Genomic DNA, 20,037 nt, shown 5'->3' on the forward strand with positions numbered 1-20,037 from the left:
CTTGCCTCACCCCATAAAACTGCTCACTTCCTCCTTTTCAAAAATCTACTAAGTATTTATCACATCAAATAATACTGATTTATTCACCTTTCTACAGCTTTGACTAGTCCGATCTTTTCTGGGATAAAGAATGTGCCATACACATAAAGCAGGCACTCAAATATTTGCTGAAGTTGTTTTTCCCCCTTCAAAAAAACAGCTGTCTACAAATAATTGCTAAACTGTGTCCCCTACAATGTATGTCAACATTCTATGCTAATGGATTTTACCTTGGGCTTTAAATCTAGCCCTTTATTATATTTCTATGGAGTATATTCATAACACTTCCTTCAAAAGCTGGACTTTTTAACTTGAAGGAACTGAGTTCCAAAAAGCAGCAGTGAGTTTCTCTCTGATCTTATTGCTTCTGCAATCCAGCAGCTTCCTCACACTCTGGAAATTATTAATAGGGTTTCAATAAAATCTACTACAAAGTCTAATACAACAGCAAGATTTTATTATAAAAGCAGCAGTCTACTTATATTACACTAAAATAAATAAAAATAAAATGCATTTAAAATGTAATTTTTAAGACTACAGAAATCCTATAGTTTTGAAAGATATCTTTCTTCCTAATATTTGAAAAGGTTATTTTATTTTAAATATCTATTTCTAGGTCAGCTATTTGGAAGACTAAAATTAGTCATAGAAAGCGATTTTTTTTCTAGAATTGCCCATAAAACTTTAATGTAGTATATGTTTAAGCACTTGAGCTCTGAAATCAGACACCCAGTTTTGAATTCAGATCCCCTTTTTCACTCCCTTCACAGCTTCAGACCCTTGACCAAATTTTTTATTCTTTCCTGGGAAATAAAGACCCTCACACTTTTTTTTAAAATAAGAATTAAATGAGATAATATACTTGGAGCATTTAGTACAGTACTTAACAAAATTCAAGAAAGGTGAGCTAAACTTACTCCATAACACATATAAACTATGGTAGCATACACCTTAACCATTGCTACTACACTGACAACACAAGAGCGGCTATATTGAAAAGATAAAAAAGTTTTATAGTGATACAGACAAAACCTATCATAAAACTTGTGTAGAATTTGGATTCTACCATATGTTAGCACATTTTTGAATATGAAATAAAATGAAAAAAAATTTGCTATTACTCTTTTATTATAAAGTACTTCAACAAGGATACATTGTTTTTATTTCAAATTCTAGAGTGAGCAATAAATTAAAATCTCATTTAAAAAATCCAAGTATTGTTTTATAATCAAACAACTGACATCTTGGAAACATGACAACTACCTGATCTGTCTGTCCTGAGTGAATGTAGTTACTGCAGCACTCTGGGAACTGTTTTGTGGCAAACTCGATGGAATCTGGACCATGCTTCCAGCCGCCGGCTGAGAAATCACCATAGTGTTGTAGAGTGGGGCTGTAAGAGTGCTCTGCGTCTGACTGGGAAGAGATGTTTGTTGACTGTGCCCACTCAGTACATTCTGTTGACTCTGCTAGAAAACAGAAGATTTTACAAATAGAAAAAAATTTATTCAGGAAGTATGCTTCTACTACTAATCATTCTAACAAGAGTTGACATGACAGAAAAAGAAGTGGCAGAACATACTACTCTGGGAGAAACTGAACCATCAAGGAATAACTTGCAATTATCTGAGAATGAATTAGTCTTCAATATCTTGCTGGAAGGTAAGCTATGATTTTTGAAAAGGAGCATGATCTTAACAAGGATGACATAAAATACACATGAAGAACTACTAAACACTCAAAGTAACTGACATTTGACATTTTTATGTATTTCATTCGAAGTCTTGAGATTTACAATTGCAGATGCATGTCAATTACTGAAATTTCCTAGAATGTTAATTAAGCCATCACTGCCCTAACAAAAGACATTCTTCACATATGGTAACATATATCCTGGTCAGAATCCTGCAACTTTCTTTTTTTTTCCCCCACACACAGAGGTAGTTTGTATATTCATCTGAAGCAAACTCAAAAATTTTCTAAATGTTGAAATACAGGAAGCATTCAACAATTTAAGAACAATTCTGCACAAAATACTTTATCACTCTCAATACTATAGTTTCTAATTATTAATATTAAAGTTTTACATATGGTATTGTTCAAAATGAAGCTTTTGTCTGTTTTAGCAACACCACGCATTTCAATCACTGAACATTCCCTAGCCCACTGTACTCAATAACATTACCTGACTTGATGTACTTTGTAAAGTCTGCTGTTGTATCATATGCTGAGTTGTGCCAATGTGTCCAGTATTCATTCCACTTTGAATCTGGTTAGTTTGAACAACCTGGCTTTGCATATTTATAGGTGCAAGCTGCTGGATATTAGATGAATTTCCAGAAGAAAGTTGAACAGAACCAAAATTCAATCCAGGGGTTGACTGTTGTAAAAACATCTTTAAAAATAAAGATTACATTAAAATGATCTTTTTAAATTAAAAAGAATGAGAGCATTTTTAGCAAAAATATCTAAAAATTAAGTTTTAAAAGCAAGTAACGAGAAGACTAAGTCATTCTGAATCAACAATGAACAATAAGTAATTACTAAATAAAACATGATACTCATTTTCATTCTTTCAATCATCCTAACCCCTAATCATGTTTCTAATTGTCAGGAAAAGTGTTACAAATTTCAAAACCTCTACTTGCTTGACACTTTACATGTTAAGGATTATTATATATGCTACCGTTACCCTAACTCAGCTACTCAAAGGTCTGTGGATTGGAAGCTCTGCATCACTCATCATTTATAATTTATGGCATTAGGGAGAAGTGGTTTTCACTTGAAGTTTTCACCAAAGTCCTAGTTGCATCAAACAGGCATAACTTTGGCCCTGTTGGTTGACCATTGTAAGACTATAATTTGAATCATACCTACCAGTAAGTTATTCAAAAAATTACTGATGATGAATTTTAAATTCTGTACCTACATATACCTAAAAGTCTATGTAAAGTATTATGTTGATATTATGGGAATTTAAGCTTACTAATAATTAGACTGCTAAAAGATGACTCTAATCTGGAGAAACAAAAATGCTGATGGAAACACTCTTAGGAATCAATTATCTTTAGCGACTGTAAATGCAATCATAGTGAGTAGATAACCAATGAGTATTTACTGAACTAAATGGATGAAACCTATCTTTTGGATCTCACTTTTTATTAAGAAGAGTCAATTTCCTAAGAAGCCAAAATACAAATGGCATGCTTTGTTTGTAATCAAATGTAGTAACTTACCTGCAGCCCTTGACCATGGACCATTTGAAGCTGTTCTTGAATTTTTCTTAGTTCTTCTTGTTGCCGATGAATATTCGCCTCTATCATCCGAGTCCGTTGCTCCAATTGGTCTTTGAGATGCTGCATGGCTCCTAACTGAGCTGAGAACTGAAACTTAAGTATCATGGATGGAAAAAGTGTAACATATTTTACAATCACTTCTCATAATTGTAAAATCTGAAATCCAAGCAGTATATCACGAATTAAGAATGTCATGCCAGTTACTAATTTATTGCTTCTCAACACCTAATTCACCTATCCTGGCTCAGCTTTGTGGTACTAGAGCTGGGACCTATAAATGTTTCTCCTTCATCAGCAGGCACCAGCAGTCATGTCAGTATGATGTGGAGGGATACTGTAAAGGGAGAATGGGTTACCTCTCTGGTTCTAGTGCTTTTCCTTCGTGTTCTTATGCTAGTGGGTAGCATCCTACTGAGTGTCATCAGCAACCAGCAGCTAGCTTTCCACCAAGTCTCACTGGCTTGCTAGTGGGCAGCTTCCCAGCAAATTTTACTGGTATCCCAGCAAGTGGCTGCTCGCTCCCCAGCCCAAGTCTGTGGCACTTCAGTGAACCTGTGTACCATCCAGTGGATATAGCCACAGCAGCTCCAATGGGACCTGAGTCTCAGCTTGGCCTGGAGGAGCAGTTCAGGAGGGTCAAAGGAGTCTTCTGAGCTGTTCCCCCTTGGCAATTCTCCCTTTCACTTACCCTTAGTGGCTGCTCTCTACACCGGTCTTTCCTGTATCCTTTTGAATTCCCTTAACTGCTCTCAGTAGTTAATCTCTGTTACCAGTTAATTTTTTTATACCATCCCTGTTCAAATTTCTCATCCAGCTTCTGACTAGAGCTTGACTGATTACAAGATGACTTTGTAACACTGGCTTTTAAAGACCTAAGTTCCTACTGTGGCGCTACTACTTGATAGAACAAGTTACAGAACTTCATTCCTGATCTTTTAACAAATGAAAAAGTAGTCTGCACCTAGAGTTATTCACATAAAATTCTGTCATCCCAAGAATGTCCTCTTTGTGTAGGTCATTAGAAAGTTAATAAAAATCTGACTAACCAACCATAAAATTTTCAACAAATTGTTCTCAAATACAAATACCTACGCTTTAAAGACTAAGCGATTATAAGTGAATGCTGCATATGCAAATAAAAGCACAGTTATTCTGCTAACAGAGTAAGGTTTTCAATCTCACTTATATCTGCTTCACTTGAGTTATAGACAGCTTCTATTTACTACTGCTTGCAACTAAGCACATTTAGTGATTCACCACTTAAGTTTAAATAGGCTCATTTACTTATTTCCAGGAATATTCACCACAGAATGCAGTATAAAAGCAGAAAGAATTTCACTTCATTGGAAATCTGTCTTAAGAATCTCCTACAATGCATGTAAAAGCAAATGACACCCCAAAAGCTTTTTTACCCTATCTTCAAAAGTTTGTTTTGAGAATACTGAACACTACTTTTCAAAGTATACAACTCTGACTTCTGAAGTTAACAATAACCAGATCAAACATCAGATTACACTAGGTATGAAAAAACATTACAAATTTAATATCCTCATGCCTTTTTTATTATTTGAAATTTTATGTTTATATCATATAAATGTATCCTAAAGTTATTTATACCTTTAGGTAAACATTATACTGTCACCACTTGAAGAATTTCTATTAAATACAAATAAGAAAATAAAAATAAACACAGAAAGCAGAATAATGGGAAATAATATCAAAGAACTAAGAGGAACACTGTTTGCCTTTATCACTGAATGAAATGAGATTTGAATACTTATTTGAGGACTCGGTGCTGATAAAAACTACTGGAACTCCAGATACTATTTAATAATATAGTGCTGCTATAAACACCTTACACAATTATGTGCTGCTAAAAGTCAAGATTATGACAATTAGATTGTTATTTAGATTATAACAGTTTACAGCAATATCAATATATTTGTACAAGTATCATAATATATAATAGCTATAATTATATATGTCTGGTGGCTCAGATGGTAAAGAATCCTCCTGCAATGCAGGAGACCTGGGTTCAATCCCTGGGTTGGGAAAATCCCCTGAAGGAGGGCATGGCAACCCACTCCAGTATTCTTGCCTGGAGAGCCACATGGACAGAGGACTCTGGTGGGCTACAGTCCATGTGGTCGCAAAGAGTCGGACATGATTGAGCAACTAAGCACAATTTAAGTAACAACCATATAAGATAAAGGTATTTTTAGATACCTAGTGTTAATATCAGAGAAGGCAATGGCAATGCACTCCAGTACTCTTGCCTGAAAAATCCCATGGACAGAGGAGCCTAGTAGGCTGCAGTCCATGGGGTCACTAGGAGTCAGACACAACTGAGCGACTTGACTTTTACTTTTCATTTTCATGCATTGGAGAAGGAAATGGCAACCCACTCCAGTGTTCTTGCCTGGAGGATCCCAGGGACAGGGGAGTCTGGTGGGCTGCTGTCTATGGGGTTGCACAGAGTCGGATATGACTGAAGCAACTTAGCACCAGCAGCAGCAATGTTAATATTATTTGAAATTAAGACAATGTAGAGATAGCTTCAACATCAAACAAAACAAAATTTCGGATTATTTCTAGCACAACTTAGTATTTTTCATTTGTCTGAGGCACTGAGTGCTGTGATAAATGAAAAGTTGCGAAGTTATAATCAAAAGTGTCACTTCTGTAATACCTCTCCTTTGTCTTGCTAGCTTTTATATTTAAGCCTCCTTGGGGACTCAGCCCAAGTAACAATTCTTCCAGAAAGTTCTCTTTCCCTTCCTCAGTCTGCAATTAAGAGTCCATCTAATGTGCTCACGTGTCAAGCTTTAGACCTTGAGCATAGACTATTTGTAGTTATCTATCATTCCTTCTAGATGTAATAAAGTTTCTTAGTATAGAAATTTGCATTGCCAGCACCTGCAATATCTGATAATATAAGGAGCTTAATAAATGGCTTATATATAAACAAATGAATATATGAATAAAATTACTCAATTCTTCCAATATCCATGGGAAGAACAAAATGAACTACATTTCATCTTTAATATTTTTCTCTGGAAAGTGAAAGTGTTAGTCACTCAGTCATGTCCAACTCTTTGTGACCCCATGGACTATAGATCTCTAGGATTCTCTGTCCATGGAATTCTCCAGGCTAGAATACTGTAATGCATAGCCACTCGTTTCACCAGGGAATCTTCCTGACCTAGAGATCGAACCCAGGTCTTCTGTACTGCAGGCAGATTCTTTACCATCTGAGCCACCACAGTATTTCTCAACAGGGATTAATCAGGATAGCTTTTTGTTGTGCAAAACTGTTATGAACCCTAAAAGACAACTAAAGTACCAGCGGCACACCAAATTCACTGACAATCAAAAAATCTCCAGGTATTCTAAACGTCCACAATTGAGATTTACTGCATCTATATTTTAAAAAATCACTAGTAGCTTGAAAGTGAAAGTCACTTAGTTGTGTCCGACTCTTTGCAACCCCATGGACTATACAGTCCATGAAATTCTCCAGGCCAGAATACTGGAGTGGGTAGCTGTTCCCTTTTTCCAGGGGATCTGCCCAACCCAGGGATCAAACCCAGGTCTTCCACACTGCAGGCGGATTCTTTACTAGCTGAGCCACAAGGGAAACCCAAGAATACTAGAATGGGTAGCCTATCCCTTCTCCAAAAGATCTTCCTGACCCAGTAATCAAACTGGGGTCTCCTGCATTGCAGGTGGATTCTTTACTGACTGAGCTATGAGGGAAGCCCCACTAGTAGCTTAAAGACTATTTGTAATTTAAAAATATTTAACAGAAACAAATAAAAATACCTGGGACATGCCGTGCGGAACTGGTAAATTTGCAGACTGAGACATCACAGGCTGTGTTAATGACTGACCAACAGTCTGGGAATTTATAGACTAGAAGCAAAATAAAAAATAACACTGGGTGACAATCGTTTCCATACATGAATACTCCCACCAGAAATACCACCATGGCATCTTCATAACTGAATTACAGCTTTTAGATGAGCCTCCTACATTTTTAGATGAGCACAGGCCTGTCTCTCCCTCTAAACTGGAAATGCTTAGTCCCTATTTATCTTTTTATCTTTCAAGGCATCTGTCACATTATCTTGCATGGGCTGTCAGTAAGAGTTGCCTGGACTTTATTGAAAGTGATTGGTATTTGAAATTAGATATAAAATGGCTCTAAATTATCAGCTTTCCATAATTAAAAAAAAATCTAACATTTTGTCTGAAAAATATTCAAAAGGACTTGTATGTTTGACTACTACTTCACAAAAAAATGAAGACCTTGAGTAAGTGTTGTATATCAACAACTATTTTGAATTTCACAGAAAGGGATAATGAATAAATGAATTGATGAATATTTAGATGATTCCTCCCACCCCTTTTAATAAATCTTTATTCAGCAACATACTATCTGAAGAGTTTACCTGACTACTAAATGATGACCTCCTTTGTGCCATCTTCTCATGAGCTGGTAAATGTTGTCTGGGAGGAGTGCTAGTATCTGTTGGGATCTTTGTTGGTGTAGCTAAGGTTGGTAAACAGAAACAGAATAGCATTAGTACTTGAAAAATACAATTTTCAAAGATCAATCTCAAAATGCTTTCCAGTGAATAAAAGTGGTCTGTAAAAGAGTTGTTTTTCTAAATTATTCAATAAAAGTGAAGTCTATGACAACAAGATGATTTATTTTAATTACCTCTTTTTTAAGGATAAAGAAAACATCTGAAATAGGAAAATTTCAAATATAAAATGGTTACTACCCCTACAATTCTATAACAGAAAAAAGCAATAAATTAATTAAAAAATGGCCTAAGGACTTGAATAGATATTTACTCAAACAAGACAGAGATGGCCAGCCAGTATGTGAAATAATACTCAATATTCCACTAAACATCAGGGAAATGCAAATCAAAACCACAATGAAATATCACCTCTACCTCTAAAGAATGGTTACTATCAAAAAATCACATTGTAGATCAACTAAAAAAAAACCCTTATAAACTGTTCAAAAAAAATCTAAAGACAAGTGTTGGTGAGAACTTGTGTGGAGGTCTGGAAACCTTGCACACTTTTGATGGGGATAGGAAATGATACAGATACTGTGGAAACAGTATGGCTGTTTTTCAAAAAAATTAAGATTAGAACTACCATATATGAACTAGAAATCCTACTTCAGAGTATTTATAAAAAAAAATTGAAGTCAGCATCTTGAAGAGATATTAGCATTCCAGTGTTCACTGCAGTATCATTCACAATAGCCAAGGTATGGAGACAATCTAAATGTCTGTTGACAGGTGAAAGGATTAATAAAATGTGATATATACATACAATGAAATACTACTATTCATCCTGAAAAAGGAAGGACACTCTACAATATGTTACATGAATGAACCTTTAGGCCATTATGCTAAATGAAATAGGCAATGACAGAAAAAACAAGTATCTCATAATGATATGAGGTTATTTAAAATAGTCAAACTCATTGAAACAAAGAGGACAATGGTAACTGCCAAGGCTGGGGCAGGGGGGGAGTGGGGAATGGGGAGTTATTAATTAGTGGGCATAGTTTCAGATAAGCACAATGAATAAACTCTGGAGATCTGCAACTTTGTGTTAAAGGATACTACATAAAAGAAATGCCAAGAAATAGTTAACACAAAGGCCTTTCACAATATTTGGAAAGGTTTAAAATCTCAATCTATGTTTAACCACTTTAATGTTCCACCCATCATGAAGATGTCGAGTAGTTCAAACAAGTCCCTTTTTCATTATATACACTTTTAGTACTCTGAGAAATAAAAGTGCTAGATTCTTTTTAAAAAATTTAAAAGGGAATTAATTTAATGACAATTATGCATGTCTTCATAAAGACAAAATACACAGAAAACACTTTCAAAAAAGCAAACTAAGAACACTTACAGGTTCTATCAATAAAAAAGGAATTACTGTAGTAGTTTTGCTTTCTTTCTGAGGGATGATTAAAAATACCAATACCAACATTACTACCTACATGTTTTATGGGTTACTTTATAAATTAATTCTTTGCTAAATGTGAGCAATGTGCCTTTTGCTCACTGAAAAAGTTACTGTATTTCAGAAATATAAACACTTATCATTTGAAAGTGGCAGCTGATGAAAAATGCTGCTAACAATAATGCAAACAATTTAGAAGCGCATCTTTAAAGGAAGTCTGCTTGCAAGCTGGGGTACTCACAGGAAGGGTCCGAGACTGCTGTGTGAGATGATTTTCTTGAACTCCGGGAGGAAGCAGAAGGAGTTGGGCTGTGATCAAACCTTTCCAACGCTTCCTTGAGACTGACTGTATTTATACGATTATCAGACCCAGAATCTTGGCTCTAAGGAGACAAGAGTAAAGTAAATGTCTTCTGTGGTTCAGTTCAGAGGTCCCAAATTAGCATATCGCTTGCTAATTTCCCCTCCCCCAAATCAGTTTTCAACCATAACAAGGCAAGTGTACCTGTGTAATAAAGAAGTGTAATAAAGAAGTAAAAATTTATTTTTTATAGCCTGAAAGTTTTGGTTTCCTTCTCTATTGAAAGAAATAACAGATGCAAAGGAATAAAGTTGGACTATTACCTTATACCATATATAAAAGTTAACTTAAAATGGATCAAAGATCTAAACATTAGAACTCAAAGTATAAAGCTTTTAGGGAAAAAAGGGGGAAAGCTTTATAACACTGCACTGGGCAATGATTTCTTGGATATGACACTAAAGCACAGGCAACAGTAGTGCATCAAAGGATACTATAAACAAAGTGCAAAGGCACCAAGGAACGGGAGAAAACATTTGTAAGTCATTTATTTGATAAAGAATTAATACCCAAAATATAGACAGAGCTCCTACCACTCAACAGCAAGAAAAAAAAAAAAACACCAAAAAATTCAATTAAAAAATGGGCAAAAGTCTTGCATAGAGATTTCTTCCAAGAAGATATATAAATGGCCAATAAACACATGAAAAGATACTTAATATCATTAATCATTCAGTTCAGTTCAGTCGCTCAGTCATGTCCGACTCTCTGCGACCCCATGAATCACAGCATGCCAGGCCTCCCTCTCCATCACCAACTCCCGGAGTTCACTCAAACTCACGTCTATCGAGTCGGTGATGCCATCCAGCCATCTCATCCTCTGTCATCCCCTTTTCTTCCTGCCCTCAATCCCTCCCAGCATCAGAGTCTTTTCCAATGAGTCAACTTATTGGAGTTTCAGCCTCAGCATCAGTCCTTCCAATGAACACCCAGGACTGGTCTCCTTTAGGATGGACTGGTTGGATCTCCTTGCAGTCCAAGGGATTCTCAAGAGTCTTCTCCAACACCACAGTTCAAAAGTATCAATTCTTCGGCACTCAGCTTTCTTCACAGTCCAACTCTCGAATCCATACATGACCACTGGAAAAACCATAGCCTTGACTAGATGGACCTTTGTTAGCAAAGTAATGTCTCTGCTTTTGAATATGCTATCTAGGTTGGTCATAACTTTCCTTCCAAGGAGTAAGCATCTTTTAATTTCATGGCTGCAGTCACCATCTGCAGTAATTTTGGAGCCCAAAAAGATAAAGTCTGACACTGTTTCCACTGTTTCCCCATCTATTTCCCATGAAGTGATGGGACACGATGCCATGATCTTCGTTTTCTGAATGTTGAGCTTTAAGCCAACTTTTTCACTCTCCTCTTTCACTTTCATCAAGAGGCTTTTGAGTTCCTCTTCACTTTCTGCCATAAGGGTGGTGTCATCTGCATATGTGAGGTGATTGATATTTCTCCCGGCAATCTTGATTCCAGCTTGTGCTTCTTCCAGTCCAGCGTTTCTCATCATGTACTCTGCATATAAGTTAAATAAGCAAGGTGACAATATACAGCCTTGATGTACTCCTTTTCCTATTTGGAACCAGTCTGTTGTTCCATGTCCAGTTCTAACTGTTGCTTCCTGACCGGCATATGGGTTTCTCAAGAGGCAGGTCAGGTGGTCTGGTATTCCCATCTCTTTCAGAATTGTCCACAGTTTATTGTGATCCACACAGTCAAAGGCTTTGGCACAGTCAATAAAGCAGAAATAGATGTTTTTCTGGTATTCTCTTGCTTTTTCCATGATCCAGCAGATGTTGGCAATTTGATGTCTGGTTCCTCTGCCTTTTGTAAAACCAGCTTGAATATCTGGAAGTTCACAGTTCACATACTGCTGAATGAAGCCTGGCTTGGAGAATTTTGAGCATCACTTAGGGAAATGCAAATCAAAACCAAGAAATACCACTTCACATCTATCAATATGGCTATTACCAAAAAAATTAGAAAATAACGAGTGTTGGTGAGGATATGAAAAAACTAGCACCCTTGTGCAGTGCCAGTGGGGGTGGTGGTGGTGGTGTTCAGCTGCTTAGTCACGTCCAACTCTTTGCGACCCTACGAACTGTAGCCCGACAGCCTCCTCTGTCCATGGGATTCTCCAGGCAAGAATACTGGAGTGGGTTGCCATTTCCTCCTCCAGGGGATCTTCCCGAGCCAAGGACTGAACTTACATCTTCCGTGTTTTCTGCACTGGCAGATGGGATTCTCTACCACTGAGCCACCTGGGAAGCCTGGTAAGAATGTATAAAACAGCAGAGCTACTATGGAAAAATGTAACAGCTCCTCAAAAAATTAAATATAGAATTACTATATGATCCAACAATTTCATTTCTGTGTATATGCTCAAAAGAATTAAAAGCAGGGAGTCAAATGTGTATTTGTAAGCCATGTTCCTAGCAGCATTAACCACAATAGTTAAAAATACAGATGCAACCCAAGTGTACATCGATGGATGAATGAATAAACAAAACGTGGTATATATACACACAATGGAATACTGTTTATCTTCAAAAGGAAACTCTGACATATAACAATATAGAAGAACCTTGAGAACATTATGCTGAGTGAAATAAGTTAATCATATACAGACAAATACTGTATGATTCCACTTACATGAGGTACCTATAGGAATCAAGTCATAGTCAGAAGTGGACTGGTGGCTGCCCAGGGTTGGAGAGGAGGGAACGGGGAGTTGCTGTTCAATGGATATGGAATTTCAGTTTGGAAAGATGAAAAAGTTTTGGTGATGGATGGTGGTAATGCTTACACAACACTGTAAATGTACTTAACACCACTGAACTTAAAATTGGTTGAGATGGTAAATTTTGTTACGTATATTTCAAATCAGAAAAAAAAAAAAAAAAAAAAGACCAACCAACAGACACTTTAGTTTATAAAGGCGCTGTAAGTATCTGGAACTCAGCATTTGACTGCTCAAAATCATCTTCTTCACACCAACTCTGACCGTCTCCAGAATTCAATATCTATATGGATGATTCATGCAATATCCTGTCCTGGCCTCTCAGCTTTCTAGGAACTCCTTGTTGCCAATAACTTCTTCCTCTATTCTACCTGATTCAATCCCTACTCTTCATTACCAGATTACTGTAGTGCCTCTAAAAACACAAATTAAAATCCAACTTTAAACCACACTTCCCTGTCTGAGCTTTCCAGTTCACTTGTTCCTTTGGAGACAATTACAGTCAACTTAAAATGATCACCAATCTAAAATGATACATAACACTAAGCCAGAAACATTACATTTTCTAGAGGGCTCACTTTCCTACTCTCCACAGTTATTCCATACTTTCCAAAAGTTCTTAAACCTCTTTCTCCCTCTCTCTCCACAGAGACCTCTGTCTTATATAGATGAAAATACTTGCCACCACCATTTATGTAACTCTACCTATTAACATGCTGTGCTGTGCTTAGTCACTCAGTCATGTCCAACTCTGTGACCCCATGGACTGTAGCCTCCCAATCTCCTCTGTCCACTGGATTTCCCAGGCAAGAATATTGGAGTAGGTAGCCATTTCCTTCTCCAGGGGATCCTCCCAACCCAGGAATCGAACTGGGGTCTCCTGCATTGCAGGCGTAGTCTTTACCAGCTGAGCTACAAGGGAAGCCCACCTATTAATATACCAAGTATATAAATATACCCACCTGCTGTTTGCTCATTATAGTGGAGCAAAGTGCCGTCAAAGAACCTCCATATGCAACAGTGAATTAAGCAACAATACTCTGTTTCCTATTTCAGGGAAGCTACATAGAAGGCAATGTGTGTGTATACACCGATATAAATAAATATGATTTCAAAATTACTACTATCACAAAAGGAAAAAATGGGTTATGTGACACAATGCCCGCTGTCCTGCACTGTAATTGCTCTTTACATCCTGTTTTGTCTCCATCTCCCACCCTCTCCCAGCTCCTAAAACCCTTCTGCCTGCCTTCAGTTTCCCTAAGCAGCAAAAGCTGTATTCTCAACCTCACTGATGAACATTCCTTCATTGGCGTCCTCTGACTAAAACCCAGGACCCCCCACCCTCCACCCCCAAAGGATACCAGTTTCCTTGTAGGTCTCCCAGGCAGTGGGAGTTTCCTTTCTCTCAACCTTCAGACCTCTGCTCCGGAGGTAGAACAGAAGTCCTCCTACTGCTCTGGCCTGAACATCCTCCCTTCCACCTTTCCCAAAACTCACAGCTATGAACGCTACATTATCTATCTCTCCTTGCTGTAGTCATTTACTCACCTTGTGCTTACTCCTCACTAAGTAGCTGAATTAAAGTTTCTCTACTCCTGGCTCAGTACTGTCCTTACTGATTTTTTTTTTAAGTTGGAGAAGGCAATGGCACCCCACTCCAGGACTCTTGCCTGGAAAATCCCATGGACGGAGGAGCCTGGTAGGCTGCAGTCCATGGGGTCGCTAAGAGTTGGACACGACTGAGCAACTTCACTTTCACTTATCACTTTCATGCATTGAAAAAGGAAATGGCAACCCACTCCAGTGTTCTTGCCTGGAGAATCCCAGGGATGGGGGAGCCTGGTGGGCTGCTGTCTATGGAGTCACAGAGTCGGACATGACTGAAGTGACTTAGCAGCAGTAGCAGCAGCATAGATGATTTACAACATTGCGTTACTTTCTGATGTACAACAAAGTGATTTTTGTATATATTATCTATCCTTTTTTGAATTCTTTTCCCATAGGTTATTACAGAGTATTGGGTAGAGTTTTCTGTGCTATACATTAGGTCCCTGTTGATTATCTGTTTTATATATAATACTGTGCATATATGTTAATCTCAACCCCCTAATTTTTCCCTCCCACCCACCTTTCCCCTTCAGTAGTCTGAACAGAACCACAAGTCTGTTCTCTAAGTCTGTGAGACTATTTCTGTTTTGTAAATGAGTTGATCTATATCATTTTCTAGATTTCATGTATAAACAATATATGATACTTTCTCTGACTGATTTCACTTAGTATGATAATCTCTAGGTCCATACATGTTGCTGCCTTCTTTTTTATGGCTAATATCCCACTGTATATATGTACCACAACCTCTTTATCCATTCATCTATTGATGGACACTTAGGGTGCTACCATATCCTGAATACTGTAAACAGTGTTGCAACTGAACACTGGGGTGCATGTATCCTTTCAAATTATGGTTTCTGCAGATATATGCCCAGGAGGGGGACTGCTGGATCATATGGGAACTCTATTGTTTGTTGAGGAACCTCCCATACTGTTCTCCATAGTGGTTGTGCCTATTTACATTCCCACTAAAAGTGTAGGACGGCTTCATCTTCTCCACATCTTCTTCAGCTGTTATTGATGGTCACTTTTTGATAATGGTCATTCTGTCCAGTGTGAGGTGATACCCTCATTGTAGTTTTTATTTGCAATTCTCTAATGATGAGTGATGCTGAGCAATCTTCTCATGTGCCTACTGGCCATCTGTATGTCTTCTTTAGAGAAATGTCTATTCAGATCTTCTGCCCATCTTTTGGTTAAGTCATTTGTTTTTGATAATGAGCTTCATGAGCTACCTGCATATTTTGGAGATTAATCCCTTGTCAGCTGCTTCGTTTGCCAGTATTTTCTCCCATTCTGTGGGTTGTCTTTTCATTCTGTTTATGGTTTCCTTTGCTGTACAAAAGCTTTTAAGTTTAATTAGGTCCCATTTATTTTTGTTTCAATTCCAAAAGACTGTAACAACTTTGTATGGGGACTAGACACACATTCATTTTGTAATGTATTTAAATGCTGAATCACTATGTTGCACACCTAAAACTAATAAATTTTGCATCTTCTATATTTCAATTTAAAAGTTGCCTTCCATGGCTCAAGATGCTAAGAATACAGGAGCAAATAACAAAGACAAGTTTTCTGCTCTCATGGGTCCCAGATGAAAGAATTTTTCCAAAAAGACTATGACTGCTTAGAGGTAAAAGATCCACTATGTTTTAATGAAAGATATTTTCTGAGGAAAGCACTTACAATTTTTCTTATGCTATGGCATATTTTACAACTGAAAGTTTACACCTCTTAACCCCCTTCACCTATTTTGCCCCATCTTACACCCCAACGCCTCACTCGGGCAATCAGCAGTTTGTTCTCTATGAGTCTGGTTTGCGTGTTCATTTGTTTTGTTTTTTAAATTCTACACGTAAGTGAGATAATTTGTCTTTCTTTGACTTATTTCCCTTAGCATCATGCCCCCAAGATCCATCCATACTGTTACAAATAGCAATATTTCATTTTTTAATGATTGAATAGTATTCTACTCTATGTATGTCCCACATCTTTACTTGTTTCTGTATCTTAGTTATTGTAAATAATCCTGCAATGAACATAAGGATATATAAATCTTTACAATTGTTTTTGTTTTCTTCAGGTAAATACTAAGAAGTGAAGCTGTTATATCATATTATTTTTAATTTCTTGAGGAATTTCCATACTATTTTCTGTAGTGACTGCACCAACTTACAATCCCACCAACAGTTCATGAGGGTTCCCTTTTCTCCATATCCTTGCCAATACTTGCTATTTATTGCCTTTCTGATTACTGCCATTATTACAGGTATGAAGTGATATCCTGTTGTGGTGTTCATATGCATTTCAACCACTAAGTGAGCTTGGAAAGAGATTCTGCTTTGACTGGACCTGGAAATGACTGTGGCTCCACTGACACTTTGATTCCAGGCTTGTGAGGGACCCTGGACTGAAACCTTGATTACAGACCCATGACCAATTCTGAAGCAGAGTGCCCAACTAAACTGTGTCTGGATTCTTGACTCACAGAAACTACTGAGATAATATATGTATGTTATTTTATATCATTAAGGTTTGTAACATAGCAATAGGTAGCTAATATTTCTACCTGATATAATGAAAAGAGAAACCAGTGTTCAAAATCTGACTATAACTTTCCAGTCATGAGTCTTTAAGCTCAGTTTTAATATTTTCAAAGTGGGGATATATCCAGATAAGGATGTCTGAGAAATAAATTATATTTCATATTTCATATAAAAACCAGAGCCTAGCAGATTGTAATAAATGTTAGTTTAATTCTAAGATCATATATGTCTCTACAATGATCTCTAAATAGCAGGCCCTTCAAATCTTTTTTAAAAACACATGAGGTTTTAAAATATTAAATTTAATATAAAAATAAATACTATAGTTATAATTACAAGTAGATTAAATATTTGAAAAACAATTTTTCTGTAAATTATTGAGTCTTGTTATTCATTGAGAAGAAATAATTTTTTAAAAACCTATAAGATACATACTTTGTCAGCAGCTGTCTCTGGAAGAGACTCTTCAATGCCAAGTTCTCGTCGTCTTTCAGCCCTAACTTCTGCATAACTACAAGTGGAAAAAAAACAGAATTTCAGTGTTTGATCATTCATTTAAAACACTGCAGAGGTGCAATAATTCAATATTCATTATGTATCTCATTTGTTCATCACAAATTCCAGACAATTTTCTATGCACCAAAAAAACCCTAAAACGTATACGTATATAGCACTATATATATATATATATATATATACACACACACAGAGTGTATCTTAATTCAAATTTCACTTTTTTACATATCTAAAAAATTTAATGTACTACTATAAATGATCTGTAACCACACAGGACCTAAATCAAGAGGAATTAAATAAAGGAACAGTATACTTTATCTACTCTAGCTCTCCTTTTACATGACTGACTGTGGTATATACAAAAGACAGTTACAACATCTGCTCTAAACCATAAAACTTATGTCAGAAATTATGTTATCTTTATTTCTATATAACGCCTATAAGTACATTTAATAATAAATTGAAAATATGAATATTTTCAATAATATTGAAAACACTGAATATTGAAAAAAATACTGAAAAATAAAATGGAGAAAAAAATCACTCTGTACTTCTGAATAAGTCATACATAAAACTACATTCCAAAATCATTATGAATGTTTCCATATTCAGAAATTCTGTAAAAGAATTATTACCTTACTACGGTGTGAGTACAAACAATAAACTCTGGCCTTGAATTCCACTGATGGTAAGTGATATAATAATGAGTTTGAAGCCAAATCCACTGCTGTCCTTTGGTCAGGAACCTATAGTAACAAGATTTGCCTTTTCCATATTGCATTACTAAGAAGAAAAAAAATATTTTTTGATTTGTATTACTAGATTTTTACCCAAAGGTACCATTCACATTTATATCTATCTATCTATCTATCTATAAAATTCTTCTGGCTTTTCAATAACATATAGTATATCAAATCTTCCATAGCCTTCCATAATCTCCCAACTTAGAGCCTGTTATTGCTGAGCGTAGGTATTTTTCATACACAATAAATGTCCAAATACTTGAGAATAAATTATTCACATACTGACTCTCTCCTGCTAAGATATATTAAGGATAACAGCAATAAGTAATTACACCTGAGCTCTACTCCCCATACCCTACCCCTCACCCTCTGCAAATACAGCATCTTTTATTTTTTGGCTGCACTGGATCTTCGTTGCTACATTCAAGCTTTCTCTAGTTTCAGGAGAGCTGAGGCTATGCTCCAGTTGTGGTGTGTGGGCTCCTCACTGAAATGGCTTCTCTTATTGCAGAGCACAGGCTCCAGTGCGTGGGCTTCAACAGCTGTGGTACACAGGCTTAGTTTCCCTGCAGCATGCGGGATCTTCCCAGACCAGGGACTTGAACCCGTGTCCTCTGCAGTGGCAAGTGGATTTTTAACCACTGGACCACCAGGAAGTCCAAGTATAGCATTTTAGAGGCATTTACTTCTAAACCTTAACTTACCAAAATCAGAAAAACTTAATTATTTCAAGTAGCTGATTTCCCAAAACAGTATTTCAAGCAGTATTTCCCAAAACATTCTTTATAGATTGTAAATTCAAAAGTCTTTTAGCAGATATTAAGCAAAAAATGGGTTCTGTGTTAAATTAACTTGGGAAAATTTGTTCTTCTCAAAGCCTTGAGTATGCTAATCTGTCAAGATTCTGGTGGTGGGGAGATGGGGACTGATTATGAACTCTTACCTAATTTTCTTTGACCATAAAATTCGTTTTTAATAGACTGGTATTCAGTGGATAAAACCTTAAGACAGGCTGGACCGGAATCATGTTCGCTCTCTCTCCTCCAACCCGTCACTATTCATGAGGAAATCAAAGTCTACATACTTGAAATTGGTTGTCAAAAATTATCCAGCTAGTTAATAGAGGTGTCAGATTTTTTAATACATCACAGAGGCTAGTGCCCATATCACTCAAAGTGAAAAATATTTCTTTTGTGATATTATATAACATGCTTTATTTTCATAGAGGTTTATAAACCAGCCTAAGACATGAAGGTACATTAAATATCTAATTAAGCTTTAGAGGATACTCAAAATGGAAAGATTTGGGAAGGAGGATCAGAGAGGCAAATGAAACCTATTAAAACAAACTTCTGAAACAAAGAATGAACAAACAGCATGTGGTAAAGAAGTAGGTCCAGACTCTAATCCTATCTCTGCCACCAATGTTTTTTGTTTTTTTAATTGGAGGCTAATTACTTTACAATATTGTGGTGGTTTCTGCCATACATCGGAATGAATCAGCCACAGGTGTATGTGTATCCACCATCCTGAATCCCCTCCCACCTCCCTCCCCATCCCATCCCTCTGGGTTGTACCAGTGCACCAGTTTTGAATGCCCTATTTCATGCATTGAACTTGTACTGGTCATCTATTTCACATATGGTAATATACATGTTTCAATGCTATTCTCTCAAATCATCCCACCCTCACCTTCTCTCACAGAAAAGTCTGTTCTTTACATCTATGTCTCTTTTGCTGTCTTACATATAGGATCATCATTACCATTTTTCTAAATTCCATATATATGTGTTAATATACTGTATTGGTGTTTTTCTTTCTGACTTCACTCTGTATAATAGGTTCCAGTTTCATCCACCTCATTAGAACTGACTCAAATGCATTCTTTTCAATAGCTGAGTAGTATTCCATTGTGTATAAGTACCACAACTTTCTTATCCATTTGTCTGCTGATGGACATCTAGGTTGCTTCCATGTCCTGGCTATTGTAAACAGTGCTGCAATGAATACTGGGGTACATGTGTCTCTTTCAATTCTGGTTTCCTCAGTGTGTATGCCCAGCAGTGGGATTGCTGGGTCGTACAACAGTTCTATTTCCATTTTTTTAAGCAATCTCCACGCTGTTCTCCATAGTGGCTGTACTAGTTTGCATTGCCACCAACAGTGTAAGAGGATTCCCCTTTCT

The 20,037-nt window shown here is 36.7% G+C and overlaps 1 protein-coding gene across 13 annotated transcripts in view; it reads right to left on the minus strand.

Annotated features, from left to right (window-relative positions):
• CLOCK (clock circadian regulator) overlaps nt 1–20,037 on the minus strand; it is a 111,421-nt gene that overhangs the window by 13,106 nt on the left and 78,278 nt on the right. For 12 of the 13 annotated variants that reach the window (XM_070791446.1, XM_070791443.1, XM_070791439.1 and 9 more), the window contains 8 exons: nt 17,745–17,892; nt 17,029–17,104; nt 9,577–9,718; nt 7,787–7,887; nt 7,158–7,247; nt 3,276–3,428; nt 2,225–2,434; nt 1,303–1,508 (listed from right to left, as the gene is read on the minus strand). In XM_070791446.1, coding sequence (XP_070647547.1) covers nt 1,303–1,508; nt 2,225–2,434; nt 3,276–3,428; nt 7,158–7,247; nt 7,787–7,887; nt 9,577–9,718; nt 17,029–17,104; nt 17,745–17,892 — 1,126 coding nt within the window. The remainder of the gene's footprint in view (nt 1–1,302; nt 1,509–2,224; nt 2,435–3,275; nt 3,429–7,157; nt 7,248–7,786; nt 7,888–9,576; nt 9,719–17,028; nt 17,105–17,744; nt 17,893–20,037) is intronic. The other variant, XM_070791449.1, reaches the window with a different exon arrangement.

The sequence above is a fragment of the Bos indicus genome, chromosome 6 (assembly GCF_029378745.1).
Source record: "Bos indicus isolate NIAB-ARS_2022 breed Sahiwal x Tharparkar chromosome 6, NIAB-ARS_B.indTharparkar_mat_pri_1.0, whole genome shotgun sequence".
Lineage (NCBI taxonomy): Eukaryota > Metazoa > Chordata > Mammalia > Artiodactyla > Bovidae > Bos > Bos indicus.